Raw genomic sequence first — 22,444 nt, 5'->3', positions numbered from 1 at the left:
AACAAGCGCTTACTTACGTGCTTCCAGGCGCTTCTATTCATCACACGGGCTCCATCTTCAACTCACTTCAGCCCGCCATCGCCGGAACCCTGCAAAACAAGAGACATCATTACTAAAGACTTTTAAAGACATTAGAATTACTCGAAACTTACCGTTCGTGCAGTAAACGACGGACAGCAGTCCTCTGAAGTCAAGAGGCCTGCTCCCCTTATCCAGTGAAGAAACTGGTTACAGCACCCTGCCCCGAGGCAGATGGAGAGCACGGCGTTCACTTACCTAAGGTGAGAGCGTTAACCTTTGGGGTTCTACAGGAGAAGAGAAAGGGAAGAAGAGAGAGACATTCAATAACCCAGTTCATTAATCCCATATTTTCTATCTGCAGACATCTTACCCTTCGAGTCAGACATACAGTGCACAGAGGTCCCGCCCAAAGAGACAGCCGTGTGTTACACATCACCTTTGAAGATACGGTATACGCCCAGTCAAGACCGGCGCCTCTACGGGAATCAGGTGAGCGTTACATTGTCTTTGTCCTGTTAGGATACCTGGTGTACTCCCCTGCCAGGTTTTCACTCCTGGTCTCTTTGGTTTCACACAGCCTTTGACTAGTCCTGATCCTTCTGAGGACCCCTTTTGGTGATGTATTTCTTATGCACTGCTCAGTTTGTCGTTGCCTGGTATATTATCCTGCCAGGGCTTTCTTTAAACACACTTGTAACTGGCATACTCTCCAGCCCAGACATCCTTCATGCGGACTCTGAACCCACTTCCAAATGTAATATCTTCTGGGGTCTGCTTTATCTAATTCTGTATCTGCCTGGTACATTATCCTTGAAGGGCTTTTCTAGGCTGTGTATTTCATGCACTGACATTCCTGAAAGTTTCGTACTTTTTGTTTGCTTTCCCTTTCAATGAAATGTTCACAGGTGCCTTCTCTTTCAAATGCCTGATTTGCTTTGTGGACAATTATTTGTCTTTGGCATATCTGCCAATACAACCCAGGGTCCATATCTCCCTTCCGGGACTCACCGGTTCTTGTTGGTGTGCTTCGTTCCTCTCGCGATAACCCAGTGGCGGGCGTTCGGCTTTTATCCTCATCTCGCCGCCTTCGTTCTTCGGCTTCTGTGTTCTGCAGTTCCTGCCTTGCCCGTCTGCTTCATGTCAGGCTATGGAAAGGTAAATGCTGCCACTTCACACCTGCAAACGCCCATGAGCCCTGCGCTGGCTTCTGGCGTTCTTGCAGTGTGTCTTCTCTTGCGGTCATCATTTCCTCTTCTTCTTTTCTGAGGCCGACGGCTCCACAGAGCTCCTTGTAGCTCCTCGGTCTCCCGGTCCTCACTGAGAGAAGCCGCTCTCTCTCTCCAGAGTTCTTGGTCTTTTCTGCTCTGCATCACTCGGCTCATCTTCCTCATCCCAGTATTCTTGCAGTTATGGGAATGGAAGTCCATTCTGGATGTTTTACATGGAAAGTCTGGCTGAGTGCTCTCAGAAGTCTATAAGTGCAAGTTATTTTTGAATAACTTGTAAGCGCAGTCTGAGGAGATATCATGTGTTTTGGAGGTTAAATCAGATCTTAGCAGTTCACATATAGATATTGTTTGAAGTTCTTCAGCACCTTTCCTAGCGGGATGAGGGGAGGTGGAGCAATATGCCATTAAGTCATGGGGGTATCCTCACGAGAGGAAGAGGAATACAAGGCCTTGTCCGATGGTGCGTGCTACTCTCCCAGAGGTTGTCTCCCCCCATTTGATCCTCCCTCATATAGCTGTCCCAGGGTCAGGATAAGGTAGCGGCTGCTGTCCCCTGGCCACATGGGAACTCTGAGTGGTCACCGCTAGGAAAGGAGTGATGGCACCATCGGCTTCATCACAAATTACTTAAAAATTATACATTATAACCATGTCATCCTGCTCAATCGCCTGTGTGACAACCTGGGTATCATTTATCAGGCGCTGTCTGGTTGGCCTGCTTTCTCACTGACCGACCCTCTGAGGTCCAACTGGGGTCTTTCCTCTCTATCTCTTTCTCTACCTGTGGTGTTCCCCAGGGGTCTGACCTTTCTCCCTGGCTATTCAACTACTACCTGGCACCTCTGGTCCGGCGCATCGCTACATTCTGTTCTAACTTTCAGTATTATGCGGATGACACCCAGCTCTCCTTCAGGCTCCCGGCAGCCACCTCTGCTCCTTCTCTCATACCAGACTGTCTGGCTGCAATTCAGGAATGGTCTGCTGCCAATGATCTCTGCTCCCTCCTTTCCTCTCTCTCACTCTGGGCACCCACCCTGGGCCCTTTTCCTGCTCCTTCCTGTGAGGCTAAGAACTTTGGTGTCATCTTAAAATCCACCCTCTCCTTCTCTCCTCACATCTCCGACGTCTCTAAGAAGTCACACTTTCAGCTGCACCTCCTCAGAGGTATTCTGCCTTTTTTCACTTTTCCCCCAGAAGCTTGCTGTCTCTAGAGCCCTGGTCCTCTTTAGGCTGGACTATTGCGATAGCCTCATTCTAAAACGGCCTGTCTCTACTCTTCGACCTTTACAACTCCTCCAGAACAGGACTGTGAGACTAATCCTTGGCCACAAGCCCAGGTATCGTATCTCTCCAGCTCTGAAATCTCTGCACTGGTGCCCTGTGGCTGCAAGCATCAAGTGGTAAGACCCTTTGCATCGTCCGCAAGGCTTTCTGGGGCCCGGGACCGCACTACATCCAACTTTCTCTTCCTTAACATCTTCCTTCTCAAGCTCTCTGCTCATCCACCTCCAAGTCTCTGAGGTTCAGACGCTTTTCCAAGCAGAGCATAGCAGGCAGATCTCTTTCCTCGGCTGGGGCCTCCCTCTGGAACAGCCTCCCTGCCTCTCTCAAACTTGAGTAGAACCACCTCCGGTTCCGGAAGCAACTCAAGACCTTCCTTTTCGCTTCAACTTTCTCTCTTCCTCTCCCATGCTAATGTCTCTGATAGCTCCGCACATTGGTCCCCTGGCATGTCCAGTTGCCCTTGCACTGCCTCTGCGTGTCTTGATGCCTACACCCGGGCATCCGGATCGAGTCCATCAGCCCCGGGAGCAGGCATCCAGATACTCATTAAAACCCCAACAGCCCCGGCTGGGGGCTGTTTGGATTCAGTCCTGGCGCCTTAGATGTGAGGCCTGGATGGGACTATTTTATTACAGGGACTATTTTTCACTCGGGTGTGGTTCTGGGGAACTTCTTACCTGGGACTACTTTGCAGGCTATTTAAACCACGCCCGAACAGCAGCCCATGCTTCGCGTTATTCTGCATCCAGCAGCGTGACGCTCACCGTGTCTGCAAGTCAGCATCCAGCCTTCTGCCACGCCTGCCTCGAATCCGGAGCTCCTAGACAAAAGGCAAAGAAAGGAGAAGAGGTTATATCACAGACATTATTTGATTCCTTACCTGATTCCGGACCTAGCACATCTCCGAGCCTGGAAAGGACATTATTTCAGCACGCGTCGCTTCGCCAGCAGCAGCGCCGTGTTATACTCACCAGTCCACTGCATCTTTCGACTCGGCGCTGCCTCCATCATTTTCTTCGTCGAAACCCAGCACCTGGGGGGAAAACAAAAGGAATAACAAGGTGAGCCAAGAAAACCAACAAGGACAATCTCTTTGCCACCATAGGCTTACCTGCCGGAGGTATTATTCTTTAATTCGCCGCATCTTCCTATGCCGCACCTATAAAGGGAGAGAAAACAGCAAGTTAAACTCATGCAACTTTTACCGGACAGTGTTTGGTAATACAGACTCTTACCTGAACGCCATCAGCTGCCTCCAGGCAATATTCTTTTGGACCCAGCTCCAACCTAACGAGGGAATGGAACAAGAGTGAACATCGGACATATTGAACTTTTTGAACTTTATAGACACTGGAGTCAATATTCCTCCAGAACTCCTCCAGTACCTTCAACCCAGTGAAATAACTGGTATCTACGCACCCTTGCATGCCATACAGGATGGAGAGCTCATCATTTAAAAACATAAGGTGAGGTTACCGAAAGGGAATATCGGAGGGGATTAGTGGGGAGAACGAGAACTGTTGGGGGGGCCATCACTAAAGTCCACGGGTGGCTAAATCCCTTTCTCCACTTGCAGGAGAATACTTCTACGAGTCCAGCAGACAAGATTAGGTGGGCCAGTCCAGACTGTCATCTCTTCACTACGCATAACGTTGGTGGAGACCGCAGCTGTCCGGGTCCGATCGACGCCCCTGTGGGAACCAGGTGAGCGTAACACTGCGCTCCCTCAGCACTTAAGCATCTGTATCTGTAACCCTACAGTCTCTTCTCTTTGCACTTAAGAGCCACCCTCTGGCAGCACACATTGAGTCACCTGCATTTCTCCCCCACCAACCCCATCTTGGCACTTCTCCCCTGCCCTCTTCCATGCACTTGCACAATCTGAATGACACAAGGCCTAGTAAAAATCGTTGTTTGTCCTCCTTCTGTTTCCCCCTCCTTGTCTTGGCGCGCCTAGGAACACTTGTGTACAGGCACGTTATAAATGACTTATATCATATCATGAAAAGTAGTACCCTAAAGCTTGTCTCACCACTCCTACACCCTTGAAAGAGATCTGTGATTTCAGTGTGTCACAGTCAGCAACAAAATTCAACTAATCCAAGACCAAGTTGACTGCAAGTTACCAGTACCCCCACAGAAAGAGACCCCTACACTAGAGCGCCCTCTACACAGTTAACTGCCTTTTGCCTTTCCTCCCTCCAAGAAATTCTTCCAAATCTTGTTTCCAGCAATCAAGTGGGTTCCCCAGAATAGCCCTGCCCCACCCCCCAATCTACAAAGCTACAACTACACAGACCGGTTTGGCGCCCATTTCCCTACGCCCCCTGAACCCTTCTATTGAGCAAGGGACTGCTTCTCCAGTCTGTGAGGAACCTGAGGGCATCCTCCCATCTGCTCCCCTTGAATTCTGTGCTCAGGTGCCCAAGGAAAGGGCATCGCTTTTGGATCCTGTCCCTGGGGGTGAATATGCGAGGGAGGATCACCTGGGTGGAGGGACCTTGGTGAGTGGGGAGAGGATGTCTTCAGATGAGGCATGGCATCCCCCTATGCCTTATCAGAATGCATCCTTCCCTCCCCTTACCTTTGTATGTTATTATCAGTCTGCCCCTCTTTCACACACACACTCTGTCCCACATTATTATGCCTTTAAGACTGGGACAAAGAAGAGGCAACTGGGAGTAATGCACACTTCTAGTTGTGCACACCACTCTGGTACTGAGACAAAGAAGAGGACTGTGAAACAGTACTAGGATGGTCAGGCATGTCCCACTAATTGAGGTCAGGCAAAGGGCTTACACCTGCAGGTAGTTGAAAGGCTATAGGTGTATATAAGGAGAAACAATTTAGAGGCAAAGAGAGATCTGCCTCTGGAGGGAGATCTGCCTGGGTCGAGAGTACAGCCTGGAGGAATAAATCCACTTGGGGAAAAAAATACTAAATCCCGGTACGGAGCAGGCTGCAGAGGGGCTTGTGGAAAAGTCGCCGAGTGCTGCAGGAGAGCGAGAGAGACGCTGCAGCCCGAATGGGCTGTGGGAAGGTCAGAAGCCCTGCAGAATCCAGTGCTCTGTGCCCCCCCGCTGGAGGGGGGCGGACACTGAAAACTCTGGGGAATCGCCAAAAGCAGCAGGAAGGTTTGGAAAAGATGAGCGCTGTTTGTCGGAACTCCTGGGGAGTGAGAGACCGCAGACGAAAAAGCCAAAATCACCCGGAGGAACTGCCGGAGACTGGTGAGTGATGCAGAGGGAATAGTCACGCCGGGGCGCTCCAGGGGCTGGGTTTCGGCACAAGGAGATGCCGATCAGAGAAAAACCCATGATAATAAGAGGGCCGGGAGACTAAAGGAAATATTTATGAATGCCGAACAAACTGCAAAGTACTTCATGCATTATTGAATACCAAACTAAGGAAACGATATACAAAGTACATGAAAGTGTTGCACGAGTGAAATGAAAGAGATGTACAATTTCGGATATAATGAAAACAAGAGAAAAGCATTGACGGACAATGTGAAAGTATAAACCAAATGAAAGCCAGTAACAAGGGCTTGGGGAAACAAGTGAAAGGTCAAATAATAAGCACTGTTGGGAAGTGTGAAAGAAGGTGGTGACAAGGAAAGCACCCCACAAAGTGAATGGTGGGAAAGTCACGTTGTGGCAGAGGCAAGAAGCTGCCAAGGATAAAAAGAACTGCAAGTGGACATTTGACCCAGGTTCCAAGAGGGAGCCTGTGTTGGCAAAGACGTCCAATGAGAACAGGTGAAAATAACAAAGTGGCAAGGGTTATCGGTTGTGTGACCTGTAGTGGGTGGACCGCGTGGTCCGACAACTGCGCCTAGACCGAAAAAACCACTACTTGGAGTGAACCAGGAAAGTTAAGTTACTGAAGCTGTGCCTAGCAAGTATTGAAGTTAATCAAGAAAAGAACACGCTAAGTGAACCTTTGAAAAGCATGAAAGGTTCCAAAGTTGGTTTGGAATACTTATTGAAAGTCAAGAGAACTGACTGTGTTGAACTTGGGGGAGGGAAACCTGAAGCCTATTGGAACTGTGTTGAACTTGGGGAAGGGAACCCGGAGATCTTTTGTGTGGAACTCTTTTGAACTTGGGGAAGAGGCTGAAACGCAAGCCAGGAGCTGGAAGAAGCTCAGAACTTTATTTGGAACACTGTTTCTTTTGGTGCTGACATCCCTACACATTGTTTAGCTTTAGTTGTGAGGGCAAGTAAAGGATTTGAACACAGACAGACTTTTAAGTGGAACTTACTGACTCAGACTATCATTAGTTTCTTTAGGTAGGGAAATCCCACCTTAGCATAGGGCAAGTTATGCCTTACACCATTCCGACATTTAGGTTAATAAAGGAGTTTTATTTGAACATTGAATCTGCTGCATCCTGCTTCATGATGCCTTCACAAGTCTTCAAAACTGCTTTTGTTAAACCCCTCCACAAACAACCCACAGCAGAGCCAAATGACCCAGCCAACCAACACCTAATTTCCTACAAATCATTCTACGGGAACGTCCTGGAATATCTCATCTACCTAACACTTCATGAAAATGTTGAAGTCAACAACATCCTGCATGAATCCCAACATGATTTCTGGCCAATGACCACACTATGCTCGATATGTGACATGCTAAAGAATGCCTCTCATGCACTCCTCCTTCTGGACATCGGTGCAGCACCTCATACCATCAATTATGAAATCTTACTAAAGAGACTAGGGGACATTGGAATTTACACAATCGCCCTACATTGGTTGAATTCTTCATGAGTGGGAGAACAGAAACCACTCTCCTAGCTCCTTCCAAATCATCCTACCTCAACCTAACATGCAGAGTCCCGCAATGCTCCAGCCTCATCACTCCAGTTGAATATGTATATGACCTCACTGCTGGGACTTGTCAGTAACCCGGGCCTCATTTGCTTCAGTTTTGCAGACGACACAAATAATCTGCATACTCGCAAATAATCCAGCAGTGGATTCAATGGACCTCAGTGTGTTCCTCACATTGGTGGATTCCAGGGTGAAAACAAACGGACTCAAACTCAACCCATCCAAATCACAAGTGATCATCAGTGACATATCACCTAACTCCACACTAGTTCTTTGGCCAGCTAACAGTAACACTCCCAATGTCCACATTAAAAATGAAGGCGTCTCAAAGGACTGCCACATCACACTTGAAGCAAAGATCAAAGCCATCATAAGTGGCTGTTTCTTCTAATTCTACATCCTATGATGCATCATGCCATACCTGACCTCCACACACAGGATCATGGCAGTAATCTCTTTAATACTATCAAGAATCGACTATGCCAACAGCCTTGGAACTAGATGCATCTATTAAATAGACTATCAAAAGTCCAAAGTGCAGCAGCAGGACTACTAGGACTGAAAAGACACAAACACATGACCCTGCACTGCAAGAACTTCACTGGCTCCCAATCAAAAGGCGGATTCACTTAAAAACATTTTGCATTTCTCACCGCTCCTTATATGGCAAGGGCGAGGAATCCATCATCAGGAAATTCTCGCACTGCATATCTCCGAGAACACGAAGATCTAGCAACAGTGCACTAGTACATTCTTAGCTCTTCAACTATCTCCTGCATGAGACCACGTCCAAACTCCCTGATTTTTTTTAGACCCTCCCATCATTCCTTAACCTTTAGAAGGCATCTTTAAACTGCAGAGAGCACCATTCACTTCACTGACTATCCTAACAGTAGTCCTTATGCTTCCAATCATTGGGCTTGCTCTTCGGGAAAACGTACTCCAAAATGACAAGGCCAATCCCATATAAAGTAACCGGCACAAAGGAAACATGTACTACGAACTGGAAACACCACAGGCTTTGTATCTGCTGCATCCCACTAACAATCCATCCTTCTTCTCTTAAAGAGAGATGTGCACTGAGGCCAACATAAACGATAGAGCGCTATATAAACCCACTTTATTATTATTCCTAATAATTCTCTGTAGCCCTTAAATAATATGTACTCTTGTAACATCTGTACATTAGTCATTTTGTCGTAAAAGGTATACTCCCCTCATTAGAATAGATATTGTCTGGGAATACTATTGTGTCAAAACGTTTTTCTACATTTGTTTTAGGATTTTGGGATGCATAACATCTGTTTAGTAAATATGAATGTAAACTGTCAAACAGTGCTATACAATAAAAACTGAAGCCAAAAATAATTGATAGGTTCCCATTCCTAGGTTTAAATCACATGACCAAAATTGGGGGAATTGGAATTGAAATGTCTATGAAGAATTCATGTTTAAACAGTGTTTGTATGCATGTATGCCAAACGTAGAGAGTTTGACAATAGTTTAGAAATCTTCTGGAGTAGAGTTCCCGCATGAGGGCAAGGTTTAAAATTGTACAGAAGAATTTGTCCAACGACAATTTCCATTTGTCATTTCTGTAGTTATTATTTTTTATAAGGAAATAGAAGGAACAATAGCTGTGTAGGGACCCCATCAGTATATTACTCCATCCCTTTGCGGGTCGATTGCTGTTCACCTATAAACTTTATGCATTAAGAATGTTTTGTTTCGAGAATTGTTCACCAGTATCCTTGTTTTCGCACACAGCAAAGTCCAGTAAAGATGTTAACAATAGCGGGCTTGACGAATTCCAATTTCAAAACATGGTCACAGATAGCATGCCAAGTGAATCAAGGTAAGAGTTCTAATACTTTAGCTGAAAGGTAATGGAAAAGTCAGATTGTTTTAATGTGACACTTAGAATGTGCTGTATGAGATGTAATCAAATGGAAATATTCTCTTAAAACTAGAAGACTGATTACAGCCAAATGTAACTTTGAATGCCTCTGTCTACTAGTCGGCTATTCCTTGGGACCTGGTATCCAAATATGAATGCAAGAATCCAGGATGCATTTAAAAGAACTTCATTCTGGCAAAATGTAGGTGTTAAGGTTATCTCTGAGGGAGAACAGTAATTTGCATCACAATTTTCAGGGTCATACTAATAAAAAACACAGCAAACAAGCATGTGAGATCGCTCCAATCGGGTAATGGGTCTAACAGTCTCTCTTATTGGAAATGTAAGATATACTGAAAACAGAAATCCTTAATTTGAAACATTTTCCTTGTCCTAAGTAGAAAGACAATAAAAAAAAAATCATAGTGCAAATCAATGCCACTACCAAAAGGCCATAAATACTTTGATGAATACATGTTGTTTTTTCTGTGAACCTACATCATTACCAGTTTGTTATACCTACTAATCAAGTTACATTAGGCCCACTTTGGAGTTCATTGCCCGTTTCCCTTCCATCCCTTTAATACATCATGGCCAGTTTTCAATATGGCCAGATAACCTTACATAGCTCGGACATAATTACCCACCCAGCAGAATTTCCCCTCTGTTGCCTGAAAGAAAGCAAAGGTGGACCAACTAGCCTCTACGTCCACAGCAGAGCGGTCTGTGTGGTGTTTATAAATATGTTTCTCTCTGGGAATGCCTTTGCCCTATTCTTAGTGTGAGAGTAGTGAATGGATTGCCACGAACTACATTTCTCTGGGTTTCACACTCTTATCTGAACAAACCCAATGTATTTCTACTTCTTTTCTACTATTTCAACAAGTTAACAAACCCACCATGAAGCTAGTTCTATAATCCTGGCATACTCCTGTTGGATAGGTGCACTGTTTTGTCATTGTGCATAGTCCAGAAGATATATTCCCAGTTTGACCATCCCATAATATTACTGGTATGTAAAATCACAGTTTTGCTAAATGGGGTTTTATTCCAAGCATCACTAGCCCAGTATCTCAGCACTTTTTCAAACCTCAGTAATTTACCAGTGTGCTCAACCCCAGTATATTCCTAGTTTCACAATCCCAAAATATATTTCCACTTTGACAAGCCCAGTATAGTTTCACAACCTCACTATATTCCCATATTAAGAATTCCCAGAAAACTCCCAGTGTGCACCATCCCATTATATTCTTAGATTGCCAATTCCAAGGTAATCATAACCTTCACAACCCTATTACAGTCCTAGTTTGATAATCCCAGGATGCTCCTATTTTGCACTGTGCTAGTATATTCTTTATGTACTACCTGATAGGTTTCCAATTTTCTGTATCCTACTATATAAGCTTGACAATTCCTCAATTTTCCCATTTGCACAGTATTCCCATATACACAATTTCCATTTTCCCATTTTGCACAGTATTCCCATATTGACAATTACAACATGCTTCCAATATCTACAGTACCACCGTATTCCTTATTGGCACAAGGCAAGCATACTCTGTCTTATTGGTGCACTATTTTGGTATCCACCCAGTGTTCTCACACGAGCCCATTCTACTCTCGTTTTACTCTTCAACAAGTATAGTAAACACCCAGTTTACTGTAATGCAATTTCAGTATATTCCCAATGTCACAGTCCCAGTTTCACAATCCTGGTAAATGTCCTGTTTAACAATGCCAGATATTCCCAATTTTACCAACCCTTTATGCTCCCAGTTTGACAATCTCAATACACACAATTGCAAAATAGTTCCCAGCAAAACCTATGTTGAGAATACCAAACCAGTCAAACTTGACTGGGCTAAAATTAAAGATTTCAAGATTTCATCTGGCGGCAAGCTCTTAATCTCCCTAGGAGCGTTCGAATTTCAATCAGAGCCAAGCACTTGGGTTTCGATCTCTGCAGGCACATATTCATTGGAAGTCTCTTCTTTATACTTAAATACTAAATGCCCCGTGTTGTTCGTTATACATGATGTTAAGCGGAGGTAAAAGACAGTCTTGTCCAGTTTTGAACAGATGGTGCAATAAAATTAACAGCCTACTAATCAAACGTAATAACAGCAGCAATGAGCTTGTTCAGACTCCACGGAGTAAAAAAATTAAAATTGTATACTTAAGCGATTGGATAAAGATGATCAAGGCCGTGGTGTTGTGTGACCCAGGTCCGCAGGAGACACTGCACGTCGATACGTAGCACGTTGCGCTACGTCCACTCTGCCGAACATTTACGAGCCGAGGATCCGACCCTCTGCAGCAAAGTCCTCTCAGGACAAAGCCGCTGTGTTGTGTGTTGCAGGTGTTTGGCGACAAAGGGGTTGGAACGCCGAGTTCGAGCATGCAGTCCAGCAGTCGACCAGCAGCGACCGCAAGGTAAGATGGGTGCAGGTCGCAGCCATTACTGCGTCCTACTAAACTGCCCTACTAAAACACAGCACATCTGGTCCCCACTCTCCTCTTCTTCTCCTCGCTCTCTCCCTCTGCCTCTTTCAGGCCCTCCATGGCCACCCCCCCCCTCCTCTCCTCTCTCTATCCTGTAACACCTGATGATGTTTCTAGACAAGTTCGCTCTATGAAAGTCTAATCCAAACAGGTGACCCCCCTGCTCCTCCAGAACCATTAAGGACAACATTGGTTCTCTCGCTCCAGCCTTGGGCAATTTCTGTAATCACTCCTTCGCCACTGGATCCTTCGCCTCCCCTCTCTTCTCAAGCACTCACTTGGGCACCCCCTACTAAACAAACCTTCTGCAGACCCCTCCATTCCAGAAAACTATCGCCCAATCTCTATCTATATCTCTATCTTTCCTTTCCTGGGCAAACTCTTGGAGACGTTGGCCATCTCCCAGCTAACCCTCCACACTGAATCTGGTTGGTTGTCTCCATGACCACCAGAGGCACAGACCCTGCACTCCTGAACACCCGTGAAGATCTGCTCTTGACTCTAGCTCTCCATCTGTCCTCATTTTCCTGGACCTTCCCTCTGCATTTGACACGGTCAACCACAACAACCTGATAAGTTTTCTCCACGAGACCCTAAGCATCAAGGATCAGGCCGTGATGTGGCTGACCTCTTTCCTCTTGTACCGACCTTCCCAGGTTCAGCTTGGTTCCTTTCTCTCCACCACCTCTCTCTCCACATGTGTTCCCCAGGGCTCTATCCTCTCTCCCTGGCACTTCAATCTCTATCTGTCCCCTTTGGCCCTCCTGATCTCTACCTTTTCCTCTAACTTTCAGTGTTACGCGGATGACACGCAGCTCTTTCCGGCTACCCTCGGCCTCCTCCTCGCTCATCCCTGGCTGTCTGTCCGCTATTCAGGCATGATTCACCTTTAACGATCTTTGCCTTAATGCCAGTAAGTCTGAGGTCCTTCTCATTGGGATCCCTGCTCCTAATTTTCCTCACTCACTCTGGCCAAGCTCCTTGGGCTCTCTGCCCTCACCCTCCTGTGAGGCAAAAGACCTTGGGGTCATCTTCGTCTCCACTCTCTCCTTCTCTCCACACATTGCAGACATGCCAAGAAGGGCCATTTCCAGCTGCACCTCCTCAGAGGTATTCTCCCTTTTCTCACCTTCCCCCAGAAGCTCACTTTCTCCAGAGCCCTGGTTCTCTCTAGGCTGGACTACTGCAACAGCCTCTTCCTCAATCTGCCTAACTCCACTCTTCGCCCTCTTTAACTCATGCAGATCCAGGACAGCAGGACTTATCCTTGGCCTTCAGCCCAGAGACTGCATCTCTCCGGCCCTGAAATCCCTCCACTGGCTCCAGGTGGCTGCAAGGATCAAGTTTAAGACCCTCTGCATCGTCCAAAAGGCTTTCTCGGGCCTTGGCCCTCACTACCTTCGACTCTCTCTTCCTAAATACCTTGCTTCTAGAGCCCTGCGCTCATCTACTTCTAATTCTCTGCTGGTGAGTCACTTCTCCAAGCAGAGAACGGGGGGGGGGATAGATCTCTCTCCTCTGCAGGTGCCTGCCTCCCTTTCGAATGGCCTCGCTGCCTCTCTCCGCCTTGAGCCAGATCTCCTTAAGTTGCGGAAGCTCAAGACCTCCCTTTTCGCAAGACTAAAAATATAAAGGATATATTCCTGTTCCACAGGATTAACTCCCTTCCCCTGGGCAAAAGGCAGTTCTTGGTTTGAAAGTTCTCAAAGTTAAAACCCCACTGTTGGGGGAATGTCTCCCATCCCCAGCTTTCCTAAGGCTTATGACACAGTTCAACAATTAGTGGGGAAATATCTCCCTTCCCCAACCAACCTTTCTCAGGCTTATTCTCTGTCTATGGGGAACACTTTACTTGTCCTCTCACTCCTGCCCTTCCCTGCCAGGATATTGTTTCTCTTCTCACTCCTGGTTTACTCTACTGCGAGGATTTTGCTTCATTTCTCACTCCTGGTTTACTTCCGTGCCAGGTTATCACTATGCTTCTCAATCCTGATTTGCTGTCCTGTCAGGATATCACTTTGCTTTGATCACTAACCTGCCAGGGCTTTCTGTTTCTTCAGTCACTTTCTTCCATCCATATCACAATAGCTTTCCACAGTTGGTTCACTGACCCCTTTCCGATAGAGTTTGTATTTACTTTGTCTCCCCTTTACAAGGGTTTGGTATCAAACCCTTTTTCAACTCTGTCTATATGTATAACAGCTCCTCTTTTACATGTTTGGCCTTCTGTCTCACTTTCAACAATGTTCACATACACATTCCTTCCTTTGGAATACGAGGCCACCGACCCATCTTTAACAATGGTCTCATTTATATCAGTTCCTTTACTATTTTTAATGGCTTTCTCACCCGTGGCCAGCATGATGCGGCATTTGTGTGTTAGGCGCCTCGGTAACCCATTCTGTCTCCCGTGGCTTATCGGGCATCTCTGGCAGTCCTTGCATCTCCTCTTTGGCTTCTCATTTGGTCTGGTGACTAGGTACACGTCCTCAGCCGGTCCGTCTTCACTCTGGTTTCTCTCATTCTGGGCGGCTCCTGCTGCTTCCGGTCACCAGATGGCAGGCTACTTTTGGTTCGGTTCCTCCTCACGCCGTCCGTTTGGGCCTCCGCATTGCGACTCGCGATCTCCTTGTACTGGCATCTTTGTTGTCCTTCACACCGGTTGCCAACGGCCTAGGACTCTGCCACGCTCTCTCATTTCTATCAGCTCTGGTACATTTAAACTTCCTGGCATCAGTGGAAGGTTTCCAAAGACTAGAACGCAGCGTTGGCCTACCGCTTTTAAGAATCTTCATTGCTCCATCTAATTTTCTCATCTTAGTACTTAAACAGGTGGAAGGGGGGGAAGGATACAAGGCATTGGGCTGTAAAAACCTCTGTTACAATATGCCATACAAAGTATGTTGTACATATGTATGGGTGTCATGTGGAATTAAGGTTTACAAGTTATTTTGCTCTATAATGTTTCTACCTCTCTGGAGTCGGTCTTCCACTATGTGGTCCTCCTGCAGATAACCACACCCAGGGTCAGAGTCCTGTAGCTTCTGCCTTTCCCTAGCCACATAAGGTTCCCTCCAGAATACCACTGGCGATATCGCTAGATTCATCACAATGAGACGGACAGGACAGGAGACTCACATGGTCCTTTTATATAAAAAAAAATGTATAAGACTAGCCAACCAATATTATGTACCACAGATTGAATATGGCTAGGGGAATAATAATTCTGACTTGTAATTGTCATTGCCTGAGGTTATGTGTGCACCTTGTAAATCTGGCCCTTTGTGTGATTTTGGTTATTGTGCTTTTAATATTTTTGATGAAGGGAGTCTTCCACTACGACATATGTTTTCCTTTTACTCAATTTGTCTCCTCTGCTTCACTTAGTGTTACTTTGGCTAATTGGTTAAACCCTATTATATATTACTCTTTTATTTTCTTATGCTGTGTCCTATTCCACTGTATAGCTGTATTTGTATGTAATATTAAAATATAAATACACTATGGGGAAATGGGGAAACCCATCTCTTATAAGTCTTTGGCCTCTCTTTGGGAAACTGTGCTCCACAAAGCAATGTCCAACAGAAAGTTCCAAACCTAATCTTAAATGTTGAAATGTTGAGCCGCTAACCCCAAAGCAAAACCGCAATGGGACAGATCCTGCAGAGTTTGCTCTCATTCCTGACTCTTCGAGTCTTCCTACTTTCACTACCTCTCTGAAGACCTCTCCTGGATCTCAAGCCTTTTGTATCCAGCTCCTTTTCTTGGCTTTCAGTTCACCTCAGGTTGCTCAACGTATATGCTGCATCACATAACACACCTTGTGTACTTCATGCATGCCCCAGACCTTGGGTTCAATAGGTCTCTCCGAGACCTTGGATTTCATCGAAGTTCACAGTAGATGTCTCGCACACTTTGGTTTCATCAGCTTTCACCGAAGATCTAATTCTAGTTCTTGGGATCACAGTCTTCACTTGAGTATGTATCTCTTGTCCCCTCCCCCACCCCATTCAGGGACCAGTTTGTTTCAATGTGTACTCTACTTCACACAGCACTTCTTGTTTAATTCACTCTCTCCCCAACCTTCCTTTTAATAGGGCTCTCCCAGACCTTGGGTTTTATCGATTTTCGCAAAAGCTACCTTCTCAAACTTGGTTCACAGCAGGTCGTGCCTAGACATTGCCGTCACTGTATTCACCTCAATGGGTATTTCTCTCTGCCCTCAGATCAGGGTCCTTTACATACAGATATTATGTCTCCCTCCTGCCGCTGATCTGTCTGGTTAAGGAAGTACTTCCCTTCAAGGTTCGGTCTCATTGGAACAAGTGTATCTGAGAGGTCCGCCTCTCCTCCAGCAGGTTGGCTTCTTGTGGGTGGGGACTTTGCTTTGGCTCTCTTGAGAATAGCTACTGCAGGATTTCCAAGGAATGGCTTACCTCTTCCTGGGTAGCATGGTCACAGTATATTCAGTGACAGTTTAGAAGTATTAAAGAAATTGTGATATAGCGCCACACCTGTTTGTTCTGATATTAATTTATGGTATTCAAATAGACAGTTTAAGACCATAATAAATTAATTTTGGGTGCAGGGAGAAAAATGCAACTCTGGCACAAGAAGTTTCTACTATGACCAAACACAGTGTAGTGTCCTTAAGTAGCGGACACTCCTATCCCCTGCACACCATTGATACTGTATTTCGATCATTGCATAGAAATTATTACAAATTAGAATTGCAAAGTATTTGTAAATATTCATATTTTAACCAATTTGCGTAAAAGCTCAACACGTTTCGGGTACATCACATCTTCGGGATCATGTTTCAATCAAATATGTCTTTAAAGTTCATGAGTAATATAAAGGATAAGTAAAGCTACAGTCAGTATCATCTATTAATCAATTCTCAAAGGTTACTGATAATACATAATCATCTCATACGGTATTCGATTTTCGGTCACCTGGCTGACTTTCAGTGTGATAAAATCCTCAAGATAAATTCTCTTGGGATAGGTAAGTAGCTCAATTCCTTAAATACTCGGTTTCCTTGGACAATCATATCTTGGAGAAAGATAGGATCGTCCAAGGGACGTTCCTTTGTGATTTGTTTACAAACAACAAGCAAGTTTGAACTAATACAGCGATGGGGTCCTTCCTATCATCTGTCTTCCTCTCTACCTGTGGGGTTCCCCAGGGGTCTAACCTCTCAACCTGGCTTTTCAACCAATATCTGGCAACTCTAGCCCACTGCATTTCCATTTTCTGCTCAAATTTCCAGTGCTATGCTGATGACACTCAACTCATTTTCCAGCTGCCCTCGGCCACTTCCTCTCCCTCTCTCATCTCTGACTGCCTAACTGCCATTCAAGATTGGTGTGCCGCCAATGATCTTTGTCTGAATGCCAGCAAGACTGAGATCCTCCTCATCGGCACACCATCTCCATCCTTTTCCCTTACTCGCTGGCCGGCCTCCCTTGGACCCCCTCCTACCCCTACCTGTGAGGCTAACAACCTCAGGGTCATCTTTGACTCCACACTTTCCTTCTCCGCCCATATCTCTGAGGTCTCTAAAAAGTCAAACTTCCTACTGCACCTCCTCAGAGGTACTCTGCCTTTCCTCTCCTTCCCTCAGAAGCTCACTGTCTGCCAAGCTCTGGTTCTCTCCAGGTTGGACTATTGTAACAGCCTCTTTCTAAATCTACAAGCCTCTACTCTACGCCCTCTGCAACTTATCCAGAACAGGACTGCGAGACTTCTCCTTGGCCTCAAGCCCTGGGATCGTATCTCTCCAGCTCTGAAATCTCTCCATTGGCTCGCAGTGGATGCAAGGATTACATTCAAAACCCGCTGCATTGTCCACAAGGCTTTCTGGGGCTTGGGTCCAAAATATCTTCAGCTATTCCTCCCCTCTTGAGCTCTTCGCTCTTCTACCTCTAACTCCTTCCGGGTCAATCGTTTTTCAAAGAAACGAGTTGGGGGTAGATCTCTATCTTCGGCTGGGGCCTCCCTCTGGAACAGCCTCTCTGCCACTCTAAAACCTGAGGAGAACCTTCTCCGGTTCCGGAAGCACCTCAAGACCTTCCTCTTTGCTTCTGCCTTCTCTCCCCTTCTCCCCTGCTGACCGGCTCTCTCTTGGCACTGTGCACCTGGCCACCCTCTTCCCCCTGGGCCCAGGTACCTGCTCACCCTGCCACACCTCGCACTGGTGGACTGTATCTATACCCATACAGCCCCCCCTTTTTTCCCTTCTTTTTCTGCACTTATCAGACTTACCCAGTCTGCGCTGCCATAAACATAGCACTTGCCACTTGCTGGCTGCACTACCACTGTTTATTGCCTCCATTTTCCATTTATTTTTATTTATTATTTATTTATCTGCTCTCCTCTGCTCCGCACTTTCCACTCTACCCTTCCATGCACTTTTTCCCTTGTACTTGCACATTCTCAATGTCACTGGGCCTAGTAAGATCGTATTTGTTTTGTGCTTCTCCCCTGTTCCCTTCCCTTGCCTAGTCACGCTCTGAAACACTTGTGTACGAGCGCGATATAAATAAAGTATCATATGTCATCACGCTATTGCGTGAGCACTTCCATTCACGTTAAATATAAGTTGGCCATCTTTGTTTCAAGTGTGGCGACTTCATGATCGCAGAAAGCTGCTCAAGTAGGCATAACCTGGTGTAGGTAAGATCTTCACGAGTAGCAGTATTTTTGAATCCACCTCAACATTACGTTTAGGGGCACTGTCTTAGAATATTTTCATTAGTTACGAGGTATTTATACCCATCTTTACAAATCTGGTTCTTCATATTTGAATGAACAGCCCTGAAGTTGTACGCATTCCTGTGCTGAATGGTGAGTGAATTCGCTCTATGCTCACTTATTGATTTTACGTATCAAGTTTAAGGATATTCTTGTCAAAATATTTACTGCCGAATTGAGTACGGGATCTTTTTAGATCCCTTTATTTTTATTTCAGATTTATACCGAATATGAGTTCTTCCAGCACCTAAAGTCGAAAAGGATTTCCCCATATTGTATCCTTTAGTTGAGAGGTAAGCATTTATGTTGGGAATCCAGGCACAGAATCTAAAGATCTAAAACTAATAATAAAGTATACTAAAATGTGTTCTTTAAAAAAAAAAGTTTTGAATACACGATATTTATGGAATTGAGCTACTTACCTATCCCAAGACAATTTATCTTGAGGGTCTTCTCATACTGAGAGTCAGCCAGCTGAACGAACATCGAATACCATATGAGATGATTATTTGGTATCAGTAAGCTTTGAGCATTCATAAATGGATGATACTGACTGTATCCTTTACATTATTGGTGAACTTTGAAGAAATATTTAATTGAAACTTGCTCCTGATGAAGGGATTTACCCGAAATGCGTTGAGCCCTTTTACTCAAATTGATTAAAATATCAATGTGTGCAAATACTTTCCAACCTTAATACTCTTAATGTTAAACTAATATTTGATTTTGATCAGTATCAACGGTGTGCTGAGGGACTGCTGCTTCTTCTCTCCCTACCTCTTTTACATTGCTTCTTGGGAGTTGACACTTGTTTTGTCCCTTTAGACTGGCTGGGGTCGGTGTGAGTTAGTTTCCAAGTTTTAGATTGGGTTATGGCTTACATAGCCTCTAACAGATATTTGAATCTCTCTTCAGTGCTGGCTTTACATTGTTTCATTGAGAGATTTCCCTCACCTGTACTTTATGTGCCTAGCAATGCGGCTTGTACCATCACCGCCATATTGGAATACCTTGCGTTCATGTACTGGACTCTGCAGCAGTCTGCATGTACAGGATGGAGATCTGCAGCCTCTGATTGCAGGTCTACCTGACTCTGAGGACTGTGGGATTGCAGGTCTACCTGACTCTGAGGACTGTGGTGGTCGGAACACACCCTTGTACGTTTTGGAGCTTCTTTGTTGCTCTTGTGCAGGCTTCGTGCTTGCGCGTCCTAACACTCTGCCAGTTGGCGTTGAGGATGTTATTCTAATAACTGCAGTGTGTCTTACAAGAGGAGTGATTGTTTCATTCTCCAGTTAGTTTCCTGCTAGTTATCAGCGTTGGGAAATGTTGCCTGGGAGTTTAGTTCTATTTCTGGTGTAGCAATCTTTAATACTATTCCCTTGGGGTTCTTGGAAGCAGGGATCTTTAACGCCTTTGTGTGTGATCTACTGTGTAATGATGCGGTGAAAATACTGTAGGATCCCACTCATTCCACACTTTGTGAGGCACATCGGGTAGCAGTTGGGCCAACACAGTCCATTGCAGCTCACCTCCCCCACATAACAAGTTGGGGAGTTCTTGCAACTCACCACACCTCTAAGTATAGTACCAGTTTTACACCCAATTGCAGAATCCTAGTGTAACCCCTGTTGTAGTGTTACACAATTGCAGTATCAAATCCAAGTGTATGTACTCAGTGTGGACATTCCCAACGTACAGCCAGTTTCACAATCCCAGCATACAAAGTGATAGTGCAAACTGGGTTTATACTGGGATTTTGCTGTGCCAGTGTTTACTATCCCAGTATTCTCTTATCTTTGCAGTATCACAGTAAACACGTTTATAGTATACTCCCAGTTTTTTAAAAGACTCATTATAGTCTAATTATAAAATCATAGTATAAAGCCTCAGATTAGCACATCCTAGTATATTTGCATTTGGGCATTCCAGGTCTATACGAGGCTTGTCCATGTCTCCTCCCAATTTGTCCAAGTCTGATATTCTACATTTTTGACAACACTTTTACTTATAAGTTTGCTCAAAGGATGTTTCCAATTTGGCAACCCAAATGTGTACCCAGTTTCGCAACCCTGTTATATCCAATCATGAACCCTCTCTCAGTATAGTCCCAATTTGCACAGTACATTCCATTCAGCATAATGCCAGTAAACCCTCCGGTTTGGCAATGCCTGTGTACACCCAGTTTGAATTATGCACAAGCACAGCATATCCCTACCTACTCCATATTACCAGTTGGTCAATCCCACTGCACCCTCGTTTTGACAAAATACTGTTTACACACAAATCAAACCTATTGGTAATTTTACAGTTCCAGTAACCTCCCAGTTTGCCAACTCAGGTATATTTTCATGTTAACAACATCAGTATATTTCAGCTTGCACAGTCACTGTATGCTACAAGTTTGTACAATAGGATTATATTTTTAATTTGCTCAATTCGAGCATATTCACAGATTTACAATCTGGTTTGCACAATAACAGTTTGCATGATAACATATTTTCATGTTTGTTTGACCAACCCCAGTATATGTCCCATATTGATAACCCCATTGAATTCCCAATTGCACATTCCCCGAATGTTAACAGTTTGCATAAACTCTGTAAACATCCAGTTTGAATAGAATAGTATATTTTCAGTTTTCAAAATCTCAGTATGAACCTTATTTTCATAATCTTAGTCTAGTCTCATTTATACAATCTCTGAATAATTCCAGTTTTCATAATGCCAATATATTTCTAGTATGACAACCCAAGTATATTCCCAGTCTGATAACTCCAGTGAGCTCCAGTTTGTGCAAGCCCAGTGCATTCTCAGTTTATACAATCCCAGTATATTCCCAGTTTTTACAATTCCTGCATAGTCCTAGATTTACAGTTTGTAAAAATCCAGTATAACCTAGTTTACTGTTACGCAATACCAGCATGCTCTCAATATGTAACTATACTGTGAACCCCCCCCCCCCCCCTCACCCCCTGCCCCGTAAGCAACCAGTGTGACAGGCATAGTCTAGATGTTTGCTATACTAGCATATTTTGAGATTTCACAATCACTTTATTTGCTCATTGTTCTCAGTAAGTTTTTTGTGTGTCCATTATACAAATCCAGTAAACTCCAAGGTTTCCTCCTACCTGTAAAAACTATTTTTTAGCACATTCTAGTATATTCCTATGTTTGCAATCTCTGTGTACTTCTAGTTTGTATAATCCCATTATGTTCGTAGTTTTCACATTCACAACATATTCCAATTTTGCACGATCCCAGTATGCGTTCAATTTGTCATCCCCAGTATAATGCACTGAAACATCCCAAATCGCCCCCAAAGATCACAGAGATAAAGCTGTTGTTGGTGAAAATCTGCTCATGCAGATCAAACTAAAAAGGCATATCGCAGCCAGAGGCTACCACAGAATGTAATGGAATGCAGTGTGCTCAGGTTTGGGACCCATCACACTGATAGTTGGCTTTACAAATAAGAAAAAAAAAGCTTGCCCGGGATTTCCTAATGTGAGAAAAAGCTACGCTGTTTCTGCCTAAACATGTTTGATGACTTATTTCAGTGTATTGAGCCAATCTCGATAGATCAAAAAATGTTGCATACTCTCAATCAATCAGTTTGTAAGTTGATGGGCTATTAAAGATTGTGAAATGATTGGCATCCATTGAACGATTAACTATCATTGCTGTTGGTATGACTGGTCATGTCAGATATCGTACAATTTATGAATGCGTTTCTTGTATTTGATGTCATTTCACTGGTGAAGTTATAAACGCTTGTGCAAACCCCACAAACAAAAACTAGAGGAGGGGTCTCAGTGAAAAGAGGAGTGATGAAGTCACATGGAAGACTCTGGGGGCCCGGGTACACCCTCAAGCCACGCAAAAACCCACTGAGAGGTGTTAAACTGAGGATCACC

At 44.8% G+C, this 22,444-nt stretch overlaps 1 protein-coding gene across 4 annotated transcripts in view; it reads left to right on the top strand.

The window, feature by feature from the left end:
• The window catches only part of WWP2 (WW domain containing E3 ubiquitin protein ligase 2), a 1,426,252-nt gene that overhangs the window by 556,815 nt on the left and 846,993 nt on the right, over window positions 1-22,444 (top strand). For all 4 annotated transcript variants that reach the window (XM_069635514.1, XM_069635513.1, XM_069635516.1 and 1 more), the window contains one exon: window positions 9,140-9,227. In XM_069635514.1, the coding sequence (XP_069491615.1) occupies window positions 9,140-9,227 (88 nt within the window). The remainder of the gene's footprint in view (window positions 1-9,139; window positions 9,228-22,444) is intronic.

This window comes from Ambystoma mexicanum, chromosome 1q (genome assembly GCF_040938575.1).
Source record: "Ambystoma mexicanum isolate Mex_15411 chromosome 1q, UKY_AmexF1_1, whole genome shotgun sequence".
NCBI classification, from domain to species: Eukaryota; Metazoa; Chordata; class Amphibia; order Caudata; family Ambystomatidae; genus Ambystoma; species Ambystoma mexicanum.
The sequence above is the reverse complement of the archived record's forward strand: the minus strand, read 5'-3'. Positions and strand labels throughout refer to the sequence as shown.